Source organism: Cygnus atratus, chromosome 1 (genome assembly GCF_013377495.2).
Source record: "Cygnus atratus isolate AKBS03 ecotype Queensland, Australia chromosome 1, CAtr_DNAZoo_HiC_assembly, whole genome shotgun sequence".
Classification (NCBI taxonomy): domain Eukaryota; kingdom Metazoa; phylum Chordata; class Aves; order Anseriformes; family Anatidae; genus Cygnus; species Cygnus atratus.
In genome coordinates, this window is record NC_066362.1 from 125,574,579 (window position 1) to 125,591,428 (window position 16,850).

General features: G+C 38.1%; 1 protein-coding gene across 1 annotated transcript in view; it reads left to right on the plus strand.

Annotated features, from left to right (window-relative positions):
* Positions 1-16,850, plus strand: part of SMPX (small muscle protein X-linked) — a 39,971-nt gene that overhangs the window by 367 nt on the left and 22,754 nt on the right. The window contains exons 2-3 of the mRNA XM_050712301.1: positions 7,756-7,845; positions 11,732-11,882. Coding sequence (XP_050568258.1) covers positions 7,756-7,845; positions 11,732-11,869 — 228 coding nt within the window. The 3' untranslated portion in view covers positions 11,870-11,882. The remainder of the gene's footprint in view (positions 1-7,755; positions 7,846-11,731; positions 11,883-16,850) is intronic.

The window sequence follows — 16,850 nt, forward strand, 5'->3', positions numbered from 1 at the left end:
AGCTGCAGGGTGAATCAAACGCTATATTTAGGAAGAACAACTGGAAGCTATGACAGGAATTCTCTTTTACACTTTGCTTCTCAACCGAGTTCCACTGCAGCCTGGAGCAGCTCTCGGTGCCATCCAGGCTGAAAGCATCGGAGCTATTTCAGACACATTCAAAGGATCACAGTCAATATCTCAGCTGGTGGAAGAGGCTACCTCTTTCAGCATCGAAAGGAGGTGTATATACTCACTTGACGGTTTGGAACTTTTCTTATATAAGTAGATAAGTAGATAATCTTGAAGGGGTCAATTAAAAACTCAGAAGACTTGTGAAAACTCTTTAATAGCTGGCTGTGAGGTGACTGCAGTAGTTCTGTTTTTCTTCCTGTTTTAATGTCTTGTGCAGTGTATTCAGAGCAGATTGTTATAGTTATTGCTTCATAGTCTATGGGGATCTTAAAAGATTTAAAACAGAAAGTCATTTAAATACCTGCTGACTCGTAAGAAGCATAACTGTATTAGCTCGAACGCTAATTCGAACATGTACAGAGGTACATGCTTATTGTTTTCTATATGTTTATTGTAGCTAGTGAAATGTTACATGGGAGATTTGATGTTAAGAATGGTGCTCTTTCATTGTAAGCTTAACAGGTAACAGTGGTGGAAACAATTTCATTACAGGAAATATTACGGTGTTTTGCCTACATCATGTAGTAGCAGTCTGGAAGCTGTGAAGTGGGGGCTTCTCTTCTTTATTTGTGCTAGCTGGGTTTCACAGTGGTGTAGTTCCTGTCAAAGCCTTTTAATAAGATAATACACTGCAGTTCTGTGCCCAATACACCCTTTGTGCTTGGTGCCGTAAGTACAGCAGGGCAGAAAGGGGCAGCTTTCAGCTGGGGTGTGTGTGTGTGTGTGTGTCCCTCCTGGTGTGTATCAGCTACTGTACAACTCTTGTACAGATTACAAAAGATGGCATTATGATATCAAATCGTATTTAAAGCAAATTGAATCAGTCAGCTTATTATCTTTCTGCAGCCCTGTCAGAAATTATTTTTAGCTTATGGACAGTAGATAGGTCCTTTGTTTTTTAAAGAGTCTTTTCACAATCTGGCTTTATGTCACTCTGCAAAAAGTAGCAGTCACTTTCACTGGGAAGTCAGGAGAGCACGGGAACTGGCAGGGGCAGCCTGGCATAAAACAGCTCTGAAATCCTGTTGCCATTGCTTCCTAAGTTTGGCTCGGCATGCAGACCATAAAAGGTAAGAGGTGAGGTGTGGGGTGGCCAAAAAAACACCGGAGCATAAAGGCTGCATGGCTCTGTGCTTCTCTGGGCATGCACGTGAGAGATTCGGCTGTGGAGGAGACTATTTGTTTAAGTTTGCAGATCTGTTTGGGATGCCAGAAATAACGCAATCAGTGCAGCACGCTGGACTTTCTGATATACCTGGCAAAAGAATACAGAAATTTATAAAATTAAATAATCACTTCAGTAATAGCTGCATCTGCAATCTGGGGTTTATTTTCCTACAGCTGATGGTCAGTATTGTGCTGGAGGGAAGCTAAGGAAAGGGAGGGAAGGGGACAGAGCCGGGAAAGATTGTCTATTTTTACTCAGTGGTGTGCTGTTGTCCTGATTTCTTCAGCAGTAATGAGGACAGCACAAACTGGTAAGGAAAATCACCTCCTCCAAAAGCAGTCCTACACAATTGTATCATACGTCCATCTTTAGGAACCGGTGTCTGATTGCAATCATTGCAAACACAGACTTCTTGTGAGCCCAGAGGACCTCGCTGAGTAGCGCGATTGCTCTGCTTCTTTTGAAGTAGAGATCCCATGTAAATCCCTGCCCATTTAGCTCAAGGTGGCCAAAGAAGCACAGAGCAGTGTTTTTGCAATGCAAAAGATATGGAAAAGTACATCTTGGCCTGAATTTCTTTGTGACTATGTTTAGAAAGTAGAAACACAGTGTTTTAAAATGCTGTATATTAATTTCCTGTGCTTTTGTTTTCATTCTGATTAGAAAAAGGAAAGGATGATAAGAAAAATTAATTAAACTTTTATGTATTATAAGCCCTGTCTTTCCAATAAACTGGTAGATTGTTTTGCATTTGTCTTTGGAATACAACTGCTGATTAACAGCACAACGCATCAGTATAAGCTGCGTGGCAATCCTGAGGAAATGCTTATTTCCATTCATAGCAAAGATTTTGAAAGAGTGCAGTAAATTCTTTGGCTGAAATTTTGGCTCATTGAAATCTGTGCAAGTGTTGTCGTGAACTCCAATGGCCAAGATTTCATCCCATAAACTGAATTCTGAGGTTGTTCTAACTGTCTAAGACTTCAAAATGTTGCCGCAATGTAAAATTCTCCAGAACGGTGCTGTTTTCATTTTGCATGGTGGGATTTTTTTTATTTTTTTTAAAATTCATTTACTGATGTAGCTGAACCAATTTAACCCTGAAGCCTATGCCCTCTGATGTTAGGGCTATGTTTTGGTTTGGCCAGCACTCTTAGAGTTGAGTGTGCAATCAGAGAGAGACCTCTAATGGCAAGTCACTTGCACTTTAAGTTCTGCTCCAAATTAGGCACAGATATAAAGCTGATGTGAGAGTAGGCAAGAGCAAATCTTCCATGCAGCTCCAGGGATACAGTTTCAGACTGATATTCTGGGCTGAAGCCAACCTACAAGTGATCTATACTTTTCTCTGATACTACCTCCATGGGACAGTTATGCTCTTTGGAATACCAAAGTCTCTGACCCACTTGTGACTTCTTGGTATATTTCTGCTCTTCTCTCTTACATCATTTATTCTTTTTCTCAGTATATTCTTTCCAATCTCAGGTAAAATACTGTAGCCAAAATATGCTATAATTTGGTTGTTATCAATGAGTTCTCTGATGGATGTATACTTACTTACCACCTTTTAGTATTACTATTTTATTTTTTATTAAAATGAGCTGGGTTAAATGATCAGACTTTGATAAAGGTCTAGTCCAGTTAAAGTAGTAAATCTCAGTGAAAGAGTAAAAGGCCGAGACGATATTGAAGTTAAAGGGATAGTAAATTTCTTTCTTGCCTTTTTTTTTTAACCTTTACAAAAATCCTTTCACTTTGTTGTGCTTCTCTTTGTTATTGCGTATTAATTCTGTACCAGTCCATATCTCTACACATGCATAAAATTATATGAAAAACTCTGTTCCTTTTTTTGCATTAGTGCTAAGAAAAATAATAAATCTAAAACTTTGAAAAGAAGTTACTTTGTGCCCTAGCAATTCTCAAAGAGAATTTACAGTTTAACCATCTTGATCATTTTCGGTCTATATGTATTAAAGACTTACAAGAATGTGTGAGTCAGAAAATGGTTATTGCTTAATTTATCAAAACTTTGTAGCAAGTTATGTTTTATTTGAAGGAAGGTTTAAACTTAGAGTTCTAATAATTCTGTTGTACATACCATGACAGAGATTATCATGCATTGTTTATCCTCAGATGCTTCCTTTAATTCTTACTCATTTTACGATGCCATTAAAGGTTTGAGAGATTCCTTATCTCTACTCATTATTGTTTTTAATGTGAAAGAGAGATCTCCATTTGTGGCTATGAAAGATTAATTGGAGAAGCTCAGGTGTTCTGTCTCCTTCTGCTATTCAGAAGGAATACCTAAGCAACCCTGAAACTGAGACAGAAACAGGAGATGGGCAGGTGAAATGGATGCCTATCAAGAAGCAGCATGGGTTAAGTTCTAGTTTATCTCTCCTAGCTATCAGAATGTCAGAGCCTGTAACACTTTCCCATTTTGCTTGCAGGGATAAGACTCTGTCTTAAAAATGTCAAAGCAGCCAGCGTCACATGTCAAAGCCATTCAGGTAAGAGACAGTATTTATGTTTCTAATACAATAAAATAATAAATCTCAACCTTCATTGTTTGACAAACTGCATTTTGATCATACAAAACACTGCAGAAGTCCTAACTGGGAATTATTCTTTCAAAGTGAAAAGCTTGGTAGTTATGAAAGCATTGAAAAATGTTGACCTGAAGAGCATCTTATGATCTGAGCTGAGAAAAAGACAGATCAGACAGGCTGTTTGCTTACTTGCTTGCTTCTATGTTCTTTCCAATGTTAGCTTATGTCTGTTGGTGTATCAGCTAAGTAAAACATGGTGATACTTTTGCAAAACCAATCAGCATTATGAGTAAAACTAATTCTTGCAACTATTGGATTTTCCACAGAATTTATGTAATTTTGGAAGAACTGAAGGCTAAAAAGATGGCATAGCTAATTAAAGTTTTTCATTTCTGCATTTCCTCAGTGAAAAAACAAAACAAAACAAAAAACTCCAATATTTATTTAAAAACATTTTAAAGCCAAAATGAAATGAGAGAAAAGTTGATGTATTCATCAGAAAAAATCTTGTATGTCACATACCTCCTCAAATGGCATATGCTCATAAGGGTGAAGTTCATTGTTACATGCTTATAAAAGAAACACCTGTAGAATTATCCCAGCATCATCATAAAGTAATTAAACTGCATTGAAGTCATGCTATCATTGATTCTTTTCTAAAAGCAAAAATAATTAGTGAGCTGCAGAATTGTGCAAAATTTTCATGTATTCTGTAAAATGCACTTGCAATCAACTTTTCCCATGAGTTCAGGTTCCTTTGAAAATGTGTAAGAAGCACAAAACAGAATTTCTGACCTACCGTCTGTTTCCCCAAGGTAATACTAAACTAGTGGATTGGGGCATCAAAACTAATTACCCAGTGGCTACACAGCATACTGAAGTGGCAAGGCAACATAAAAATGCTAATTCTGACCATCATCATCATCAAGAGTACTGGAACAGACATTCAAACTACCATACTAATTCATTTGAAATTAGCAGAAGCCATTGATGTCACTCAGTTGAAATTGTTGTGCCTCATATAGAGGCTATGGAAATGTTTGTATGACTAATGAAAAATTGTAGATAATTTTTAGCTCAAAAGTGTTTACATTTTACATTTGAACTTCATAGGTATGTACAATGGTTTTTAAAGAATGAATTCGGTTTACTCTTTTCCTCTAAGTAGCAACTCCTTTTTAGTTTTCTGATGACCTTCCAACTTTTAAATGTGAATAAATTCATCTAGTTTGTCTCTTAAGAGAGTACAATAAGTTTAATCACTAAGTTTAATATTTTAAGAAACTTTAATTTTTGCAAAGGCAATTTGAATCCCTAGGAAAACTACTGCACAAACTTAAATAAATCTATTAAACATTGTGTCAAAGGTTGCTCCAGCAGGGAGACATGCCCTTGAGTTGATGCCTATCTCTTTTTGAAAACTCTGAGAACTGTGACTCAAAATGTCACGTTACTTTTATATATTGTGATTCATATATTAGGATCCTTTGCCATTAGGTGCTATTATAGTAGAATTGACATCCCCTGGAGGATAAACATAGTGCTACAGTGATGGAAATGTAATGCCACCTTACTGACTGAAGTGTCCGATTTTGCTCCGTGTCAGAAGTGGCTTCTTTCTGACTGTACTGGACATACACTAAAGGTTTCACATGCCCACAGCCACTAAATACAGACGTGGGAGAGCTAAGGGTAGCAGCTGGTTCCCAAGAGTAGTTTGGGGTAACAGAAAACCAGGGTCCCTAAGCTCATGCTTGGCTACCAGTGGTATAAGATCCAGAAGTTCCTAATCTAGATGCCTTCTCTCTGTAGAAGAAAAAGGGAGACCAACAAATCTCTAAATATCGGTTTAATCAAGACAAATCAGAAATTTATGCTGTGTTTCATGCTTACAGATATTTTTCCTTAAGTCCATTCACAAAGATCTTAGTAGAGTAGATGAGTACACATTTCCACTCATGAAAACTACAATGACATCCAAAATATGGTAGGCACTTTCCAGAAACAAAGATGCAAGCCCAGTAAGAATCAGTGTGATTAAAAATAATAACCGCATCTACAAAGTCTGTCTACAGCAATTATAATTTACAGCTTCAGGAGTGTGGAACAAAAAATGTCCAATTTAGCAATTTACCAGATGGAGAAGCAGGCAAAGAAGAGGTCACCAAGACTCGTATCTCCATCCCAGCAACCACGTGGCAAGAGCCCCGAAGAGGATTTTAAAAACACAACAGCACACTTGTGCTGATCACAGCACAGCACAGTCCTTGCAGAGCTGCACTGGCATACAGGACTTAGTCCACCACTCACCCATAACACAGCAGATTATCCACTGGCATGGACTGGCCTTGGATTAGGAGGGAGATTTATGGCTCAGGATTCTGGTACCTCTGGTCAGGAGCTGCTAGGAAATTAGGCACACTTTTATTTTGTACTAGAAATATTTTAATTTATTGTGTGTTATAGTGTGGTGTGTTACCAGATCCAGACAGCGTTAAACTGTGTCTTAAAGGCTGCTCGTTTTGCTGAGTTAATATTTTATGTCTTGTCCAAACTCTGAAATGAATGCACTTTGCAGATAAAATAGTTCAAACCGCTGTAGTGTGACACAGAGCACTCTGAAAATGCTGAAGCAGAGCAAAGAATGGCTTATTTAATTTAATTAGCAGTCTGGCACTTGATTTATTTTTATTCCTGAACCATTTTTAGTCACAGTAGGAAATGCAAGGACCAGGTATCAGAATTAGGGTTTTGTGGTCAGCCTCAGGTGGCAGTGGGAGGCTGACTTCTGCTTTATTGACTCCAAGGGGAATGGATGACCGAGTTCAAAACAAGCACCAGGAGGAGAGATCTGTCTTGGGAATAGTTCTGATATTTCAGCTCTGCAAACCTGTACGGCCACGCTCTCTGTAAAGCACTAAACTGTTTCCTATTCCAAAAAAAGCAGCTGACTGGAGATACCAGCGCCTGGCTGGGGAGATGCTTAAAATTAAAAAGAGAAGAGCAGGTTTTTTCCACTCATAAATGAAATAATGGGTTAAGTACTGTGAGGCTGAAAATGCCTTGTCTCCTGGGAACTTAATAAGTGCAGCTGAAAGGTTTTGCAATATATAAACTAAAGCTCAGTGAAAAAGCATACGAAATGAATGCCCAGTTGTCTATAAAATATACAGCTCTACAGACATTTTGCCAGCCCCACTGAAATGGTAACATCACTGTACATAAATAAAAGTGAAAAAAAAATGAAAAAAAGGTGTTTATTTCTTGGCAAATGGATACTTAATTTGTTTGATGCTGGATTGCAGCTGCCAGAACATTTGTTGGTACTAAGAAGAGTGGGCTGTGTTCCTGTGGCTACCCAATTTGGGGCACAATCTGCAGGGCCAGGATTTGAGCAGAAGGAGGGGATTGTTCATCTTCATTTTGTGCAAATCAGTCAGATGGTAAACGACAATAAAGCAGGTCGCTGTTTGAAGGTTCTCTGTTTACTCTCAATAGCATTACCGATTCACCCGCTGGTTTTACAAGTGGGAGTCATGATATTTTGATGACATTTCCTACGAGCAGCTTCTCTTCTGAGATCACGAGATAAGAATAGGTATAATTTGTGCATTTAGTTGATCACACCATTTGACTTTTAAAATAAGCCAGGCTGGGTCACATGAGGAAACAGATACATTTTTGCTGTTCTTCCATAGGCAATGTTTTCTGCCCTCACCATGGGAGTATTGTGATGATGCCGTAAGTGCTCGGAAACCGCAATACCGTCCATACCCTCGTTGCACCCCTTTGGAGTTTTGCCACTTACCATTGTGCATCTATCTATCAGTTGCTATTATACACATCCTAATTTCCTTCTCGCAGGCTAATATTAACATCCCAATGGGAGCATTTCGACCTGGTGCAGGCCACCCTCATAAAAGAAAAGAACTAACACCTGAAGAAGTGGAGGAGGTAAGAAAAAAGGGTGCTTTTTGATTTTTATTTTTAAGGGAGTCCCTACCATTGATGTAAGAAAACCTTTAAATCAACCTTAGAGCACTACCTACCAATCTTAGGTACCGCAGCTGACAAACAGGGATCATTCATGGGAGTAACTGGCCATTTACTGAAGACTTCCTATATACACCGTTCTGTTTTTGATGCTGAGGCCTGTATAGGAACTGTTTCAAGGGTATGTAGTTCCACTTAAGCAACAGGATGATATCTGCTGCCAGGATTTCATGAACAGTATTTATCTAGACTGGAATTGGTGAAATACAGCAGGAAAAGTTATAGGAAGGCTTTGGAAGGGTCTATTACTACCTGCTGCCCTGTGGTGTAATTTATTGTTTCAGCTTAACAATATTAGACAGGTTTTGAAACCCAACATTTGGAGACCTTTTGGGATTATTTATCAAGAAGTAGAGATTGAGTGTGAAGACTATACGTTTGCAAATTAAAACCAGAAATTGTGAACCTGCAGAAGCGTGAAAATACTCCCTGACAGATTAAATTCTGTGCTCCGATGCCAGTAGTTTACTGGAAGTATTTAACATTGAGTTTTGAATGTGAAGTTAAATTTATTCTTCTTTAGTCAACATTGATCACAGATATCATGTTTCTGGATGATATTAAAGCATCTTATCTACTAGGAACTTTTATAACAAATTAGAACTAAAACCAACAGTGGAGAAACAGGAATAGTGCAAATGAGAAAAAGACATAAGTAAGATGGGTGCTTAGGGCTTCTTAGCCAGGTGGCTTAGTCTGGCTGCATAATCCCCACCTCAGAACTGGTCTTGCTGGGCCAGAGCTGCTGATGCTCCTTGGAGCCAAGGGCAGGAGAGACTCAGATCGACCCATTCAGCCAGGCTGGCTCTGGCAGGACTCTGCTGGGCGGACTCAGCCATGCTCTGGGTGAAGCAGTGCTGTCGTGGTTGGAGGGAGCCTTGCCCTCACACAGAGCAGAGCCCCGAGGGCCAGGAAGGAGGGAACCAGCCACTTCACTCCAGGCACACAGTGACAGTGCTGGTGGTGCAGCCCCCAACTAGAAACAGCCAGGTTTGCTTTGGACAAATCAGCAGCTCCTTCCAACCTGGTACAGGCACTTATCAGTGACAGTTTTGGCTGCATAATAGCTAATTCTTCCTTTTCAGTCTAAATCAGACAGGTTTGTTTTCCGAATTTCAACATATTTGATATAAATAGTGCTCTGCTTACAGAGAATTATTCTGAAGAAAACAAACGCAGCCCAATTTAGCTCCTTTTTAAGAAGATTTAAAAGAAAACAAAACAAAACATAGAAAGTGACCTTAAACACATACTGTTCCCCTGAAAGAAATCAAACCACATTCTCTCTGCAGTAATTAAACTGGTGAAGGAATGCAAGTTATTAAGCAGCAACTAATGTTGTCTGAGTGAATTCTGGTGGTATTTGAGAAATAAAATAAACGACAAGTGCTGATAATTAGATTTGGTTGGGTAATTGAATATTGCTTTGCTTTACAATTATGTGAGCGCTATACATGAGACAGACATTATGGAATAAAAGTTCTTGGTCCTGGTTTTATAGTCAATATTCAACCAAACCAGTGGTAGCAGAGACTACAGAGACAGCTCTTCTCATATGAATAGAATAAAAATGCTACCACTTTGTTAAGCTTTGCAATAGAGCTTGTGAGTCCTTAAAGCAGCCTTAGACAAATACAGCTTTTGCTAACAGTCCTTAGCATTTTTCTTTGGATTTTAAAACCCTGGCAAAAGAGATGAGGGAAATATGGCTCTTACTCAGTGGGTTGGTGTGGTCGCAGGGGACTGCATATTTTTGAAGGTCAGAGGAGAGGACATGTTAACATGCAAAAGAAATGGGAGGTGGGAATTTGAGAATATAACTTTTCTTCAGTCAGAGCATTTCCATGCATGTATTTGTTAACTCATGTCATACATCTAAATCAATCTGCAGACTTCCTTCAATAAAACTGAAGGCCGAGGTCTGATCTCAGCTGTTCCTTGCTCACAGAGCGAGTGATCTAGGGAGAGATGCAGTCATAAATAGCACACACCTGAGACTGGGATGGAAAACTAACATGGATTTATGGAGTGCAAAATCTCCAAAACATGGTAAAAGTTTACACTATTTGTACTACAAGAAGGAATGCTATAGCAAAGGACTTGAAAAAGTCTTTTTAACATGGTGTCTGCTATCTACTAGTAAGAACTGTGTTCTTTTTAGAATGGTGGTTGGTTTTTTTTTGTTTGTTTTTTTAGATTAGCAAGCTGTCCAGGAAAACTGTAAATGGAAACAAAACAAGCTCAGGACACCTCTGACTACTGATACAATTTTATGCATCCCTCCAAACACCTTTTGTGTCAGTCTAATTATTCTCTTGTTGTGCTTTGCTACCGTTCCCAGATGTCAGATCATGAAGCTAGATAATAGACAGTACGTGTGGTGGCTGGGGCAGGACTACTGACTGGGATCTTAAATTATCAAAACAGAAACAATAGTATAATGGTGTTAATTAATATTAGCTTATATTAACTAACATCATATTAGCTAAAAAGTGGGAAAAGGTAATACAAATTTAATAAGCCAAGCAACATAATTGTTGCTGCAGTTTTCTTTTATATGTTGATGTATAGAAAGTTCTGAAAGTTCTGAAAGATCGGATAAGAAGAAACTGTCAGTTTTCTAAAATTCTTTGTTTATTTGCTACTTGACATTGTAAAAGTCTGCTTCCTTATTAGTATGTAGTCCTTTAGTCAATAGGAAAAAGGGTTTTTACTGACCAATAATAATTGACAGATAACTTGGAAATTTTAAAAATGAAGTTAAATATTAGGAACAGGCTGATCACAGGCTAATACATCTGAATACTAAATTAACTCCAAACTACAAAAAGCCCATCCCAAGAAGACATTCACAGAGTAATTAAAAATAAATAAATAATAATTGCATTGTGAAGTTATTGGCAGTAAAATATTTATTCACCTCTAATCCTACATGATTCCCCCTGTATGTTTGCTATACAAAATACAGAACAGACTGGCTAGACCTTAAACTCCCTCCTGGAAAGCTACTCCTTCAAAATATCACTTAGTGTAGAACAGAAATAGTCTAAAATATATGCTCTACCTCACCTAGGAGCAATAGTACATCAGAGGAGGTACCAAGGGGTAAAAAGCTGTGGTCCATCATGAAATTAGCTGAGATGCTCACTGTTGTGTTAAGTGCTGTTGTTGTGTTAAGTGCTGTTATTTTTACAGTGTCAGCAAAATAGCCATTAGGGACTACCTTAAATTGAAATATAGTGACAATTTTTTTTCTGTTCTTACCAATGAGGTTAAGAAAAATTAAACATAAACTCAAGCTGAGCTTGGATGGAGCTTCTGGGGTCCATAACCTACTATCATAGCTGGTCTCCAGAGCTGGGGAAATGCGTGATGTTTTTCCTCCCCATTTGGCCAGCACCTATGAGACTGTAAGAAATTGGATAATAAAAATGGTTCTTCAGCTTTTTTTTCTCTAAAAAATGAAAGATCTGGGAGTTGTCTTTAATACCTCACTCAGTTAATTTTATGCTAACAATCCAACACTGTAAATTCTTAACCATTTACAAAAAGATCCATATTCCTCTGCACCGAGCACCTTCTAAATATTTTTTGTAAAGTGTTTAGACGTTCAGGACAACAACCAACAGAATTATCCATCTCTTCCTGCCCCCCTTCCCTCAGAGGTTTCCATTGTGATTGAATTTAGTATAAAAACATCCTTTTCTGTTTCTCAAATAACTGACCTATGCTCATGCTCAAGAACTTTCTATTGCAGCAGCAAGGTCACTGATATCCTTTTGTGCAGAGTGTTCCTGCTACAGAGGAGGAGAAAGAAAAGAAGCATCTCCCAGGAGCTAAGAAACTTCCAGGTCCTGCTGTCAACTTATCAGAGATTCAGAACGTAAAGAGTGAGCTGAAATTTGTCCCCAGAGCTGAACAGTAGTTGGAATAAGCAGGTGAGTAAGAGAGGTTCTTTGCATGGCTCTAGGAAAAGCAGGCTGGTCCAGAAACATTTTTATGTCAAAAGATGTCTTTTCAAAAATTAAAAAGGACCTGGAATCACATTCCACCTTTCAAAGACAAAATATAATGTGTAGAAGAGGTCTCATAATCCTTGGAATTCTTCTTTATTTCAAAAAAGGAGCATGCAGGAGACTGTACCTGATGACACATGGCACCCATTAACCTACGTAACAAAAAGTGTATTTGGCTATTATATTGAAGCCAGCTAACAAATACCATCTTTGTGCTTCACAAGCACAAGGTCCAGTTCTGCTGAATACAGGACTTGTATTTTTGTACACTAACTACTAATAGATGTATTACAATGCAAATAATTTTATTACAGTGAGGGACAAGTAGGTCAGTATTTTTAAAAATTCCTTTAGAACATTAGAGATTGGATATTATTTTATTTCTGTAATTCAAAGCTAACATAGTAATGGCTCCATGCATTTGATCACACAAATGCAGCCAGTGCCACTTGTGGCACCCAAGGATGTGCAACATATCTTTGAGGATCGCCTCTCTCAACCTACTAGCTACCCTTTTGATGCAACCCAAGATACAGTTGGCTTTCTGGGCTCCAAGCATACCTTGCCAGCTCATGTTGAGCTTTTCGTCCACCAGAACCCCCAAGCCCAACTCCACAGGGCTGCTCTCTATCCATTTGTCATCCAGCCTGTAATCATGTTTGGGATTGCCCTGACCCAAGCGCACGGCCTTGCATGTTAACGCGGATTTCAGAATTATTTTAATCTGATTTCAAACAAGGCCAATAAACCTCTGTTGTTTTACATTCTGAGCTATAAAATAATTAATAATGTTTTCTATCCATGAAATTATCATTTTATTTTCTTTGAAAAGCCTGAGTCAGTAAAGATGCAGTTATAATGAAACTTCATCTGTATAGAGAAGTTTCAATACAAAAAAACAAACAACTACAGTAAGAAAAATATTTGTGTCACAGAGTAGTCATCTGAATTGCCAGTTGTGCCTGACACAAGTCCTTTTTATCATGAAGAGAGACAGAGGAGCTAAGCTGAGTAAAAGAACATCATCTGGAATTTACTGCACAGAAACATTAAAGAAGAGAAAATAAAAAGCAGTGCAAAAGGATTCTGTGAACACAGAAGTGCTGTGGTCCAGGAATCTTGAAAGAAATGGCGTATAATCTGAGTGAATTGTCCCAATACACACTGTACATTAATTTATTTTTTATGTGCAGCATAAATATGCCATTTAGAAGGAAAATATGTTTATTTTTTTCTTACTTTTAACCAGCTCTGCCATAATGTGCATGTTATTTTTGAAGCAGCAACAGAGTCTTTCTCTTCAGGAAACTTGGGAAAAGGAAGATTAACATTTTGTAAAATGTAACATTGTAGTCATCACACTAAAGCAGTGCCCAGAGAAATATGAATTTTTAATGTGAGGCTTTAAAGATTTTTTTAATTTATTTTTTTGTTTAAGAGATATTTAGATAGAAATTTAACCCCATATTTAGTCTCAGGTGATTGCTATTTTCAATGTTTAAAATTGTTATTTTATAATTAGCTTACTGAGAGTCTGACAAAAACATTTAGGGCACACGCAGAGATTCACTGTAAAGAAAAGATTTCTACAGGAAGATCAGCAAAATGAAAGTGAAAGCTGTGAGGTCATTATGAAGTCATTTCTGTCTCCGTCCTTCTTGTGATGTTCTATTTGATTATCAGGTCCCAACGCTGACACAGATGGGATGGCTGATCACATCATTCATGGAAAGGGCAAAAAGGAGGAAAGGGTGAGGGGACTCTGAAATACAGGAGGGTGGCAAGAGGGAATGGTTGTGTGAAATAACATTGTCCAGCTGGGAGCAGGAGGTGATCTGAGGTTGCACACATTCGGCCATTAAGTAATTACTCGTTGTAAGTGCGTGTGATTGATTGGAGGTGTCTCCCCCAGGAGATAAACAGTGCAGTGTTTCTGATTCCAAATATTCCTGCAATGATGCTAAATATGATCACCATTTACCTATTTATCTGGCTAATGTGAGAAATACTGCTTTCTAGATTTTGGATAGTACAGTCACAGATCACATCTGAAAACTTAATTTCCAGAAGATTTTCAGACACGGTACTCACTGGAGACTAGGAGTTCAGTTTTAGTTGCACTGCAGAACTAAGCATATGCATAAATTCTACATAAAATTGAAATGTAAATCAATCACTTGCCAGATACAGCAGCCTGGAAAGGTACCAAATCTAAGGACTGTCTCCCATAGGGGATGTTCATCAGTTCCGTTGTTTTAGGCATGGCCTGCAGCCTTATATAAAATGTGATGTAGTCAGTGAGTTGTTTTATGACTGTCCATTCCAAGCCAGTGAAGATTATCTTTTTTTGCAACAAGTCCATACTCACATCTGCCTGATACGTTGCTTCATGTCCAAGAAGGGGTTACTGACCATCCTCTAGATGTGATGCTCTCTAAAGAATGGTACATTGACTGGTCAACAGAATATGTCTGTGCAGAGTGCATACTGATAAATGAGTGCAATCTTTGGATTTCATTGTTTGGAAATGAATTCTCTCTCACATCACTACAATAAATCTTTAGATATTCACAGTCGAGGGATTTCCCTTTGTTGGTATTTTTTATATTTCTCATGGTATGCTGTAGGTACCCACTGAAACTGATGGAATAACTCCAAATTCTCTGGATAATTTCCATTATGCTGTGATTCTATAATAAAATATCATAAGAGTATCAAAAATATACATAAAAATGTCAAAAATATCAAAGGTTTTATAACTACGGCAATTATTTTTAACACTTCCTTTTAGTATTATCATTTGCCAACGGATAGTTTCAGTAAATTGCAAGTCAACATGGCCAATTTTGTTTAAATGTTGATCCATGTTTTCTTGCTTGGTTTTAGAGTGCAAACCTATCAGCAAAAATAAAAAATGAATAACAGTATGTTGGTCCATTATTTACAAATCTACTCCTGCATAATTTGTAGTTTAGAGTAACTTCTGTTAAATATTTTTGGTTTTGCTCTTTCACCAAATTAGGGAATATCGAGAGATTTACTAAGATCATAGTTGTGAGTCTAACAGTTTGTGGGAGGGATATAATTAGTAAAATGTCATAACGCTGGATCCAGTGAAGGTCATAAAGTGCTTATCAGTTAAGATATTCTTATAGTCATCCCTTACTGCTGGTCTATCATCTATAATTAACTCATTAGCATATTCTGCTTTGTCGTAATGAAAATTTTTTCTTCCATGGAACTGTAGACGATGAGTTTGATGGAGTCAGTTTTAGTATACAAATGAGTTGTGATTCATTTTCATTTTCTCTATCTACATTTTTTTTGCTGCTCCCTTTGTACATCCACATTTCTACATGCGTAAGAGTGAAACATACACAAAATAAAATAGCAACACAATAGCACACACTAATCAGCTAAGTATATGTCCTATTGAGAAGGCCATTGTAGGAAGCATTTAATTTGACAAAAGGAGCCTGCTATGGCTGTGATTTGTTACTGATTGTTGTGATACCTTATGTGATAACTAGCATGGTGATTGCACATGAAAATAATGATTGAGCAAAAATTGTCATTTCTCTTAAGTATAGTTTACATTAATTGCAGCCAGTTAGTACCGGAACTTATAGAATATTTGGGTTCTTTCTATATCCTTTACTCTGGCATTGTCTTCTGGACATGTTTGGAGAAAGCCCCCATTTCAATCCCAATTACAAATGTACTCAGAATTTGGTCAGACGAGGTTGTTAAGCTATGCCTGGGCTGTTGCCCACTAACAGGGTGCCTGTCCTGTTCACGGTATGAGAAATAGCCAGTACTTGCAGGTAAGCCCTGGTCTTTACCTGGAAGTCTCCTGAGCAGAACTGCTCAACAAATGTTAGTTCTGTTGTCAGCATGGGAGTTGTATTTTGAGGGCATAAGAACAAACAGCTAGTAAGAGCTCCCCAGGTCAGCTTAGACTTGCAGCATTACCTCCTCTACAGCGTATCAGGAATCCCGTCTCACAAAAAAAAGAGTAGTCTTGTCAGCAGAGCAACCTCTGAAATTGGCATCGCTTGGAGAAGAAAGAGAGAGAGGAAGGGAAAACAACAGAAGTCCCTTAGAGGATAGAGCTCTTATACATACTAAAAGACGTTCCTTGGTGTCACTATTAATTATTTGCAAAAATTGTCAATTACCCTGGGCTAAAAATACACATTATAATTTTGCCCACTGAGTACTGTGGATGTTAATAACAGTTTCGTGCTATGTACTGCTTTTAAACTGCATCTCACTTGAATGGTAGCCATCTACCTCTCCTTATGTCACTGCTTTGATACATTTTTAAATGATTGCATCTCATTTCTATGCTCAGGTAGACCAGAAGAACATGGTTAAGCTGCTGTACAGTAACAAGCAAAGTTACTGATGTTTTCTCCAGCAAACATATCCAGTGTCTCGCTAGTAGAGGACCTCTGACGTGCTGTAAGCTCTTGGAACAGCCCCATGATTTTAAGAAATTGTGTTTATTTGATTAAGCCCAATTAGCCAAACCTTGTGTGAGAAATGGAAATTCTACATCCAGAGGTTGTTGGGGAGTTCAGATCAGGAGTTCAGATCTCCTTCCTTACCACAGGTGGGATCAACAGGGTGAAGAAAAAGAATTTGTTTGCAGGAAAAGCTACCAGTCTCTCTATGTCAAAGTCAGAGGAGGCTCAGAAGGGGATCTCATCAATGTCCATAAACACCTGAAGGGAGGGTGCAAAGAGGACAGAGCCAGGCTCTTTTCAGTGGTGGAATTTCCAGATTAGGAGTGCTTGGGGATTTCATGGCCAGTCATCAATTTTGCCAGGCAACTTTCTGTTTGCAAAATTTTCTTAAGAAACTAAGTAGTTGAGTTTTGTTGTTGTT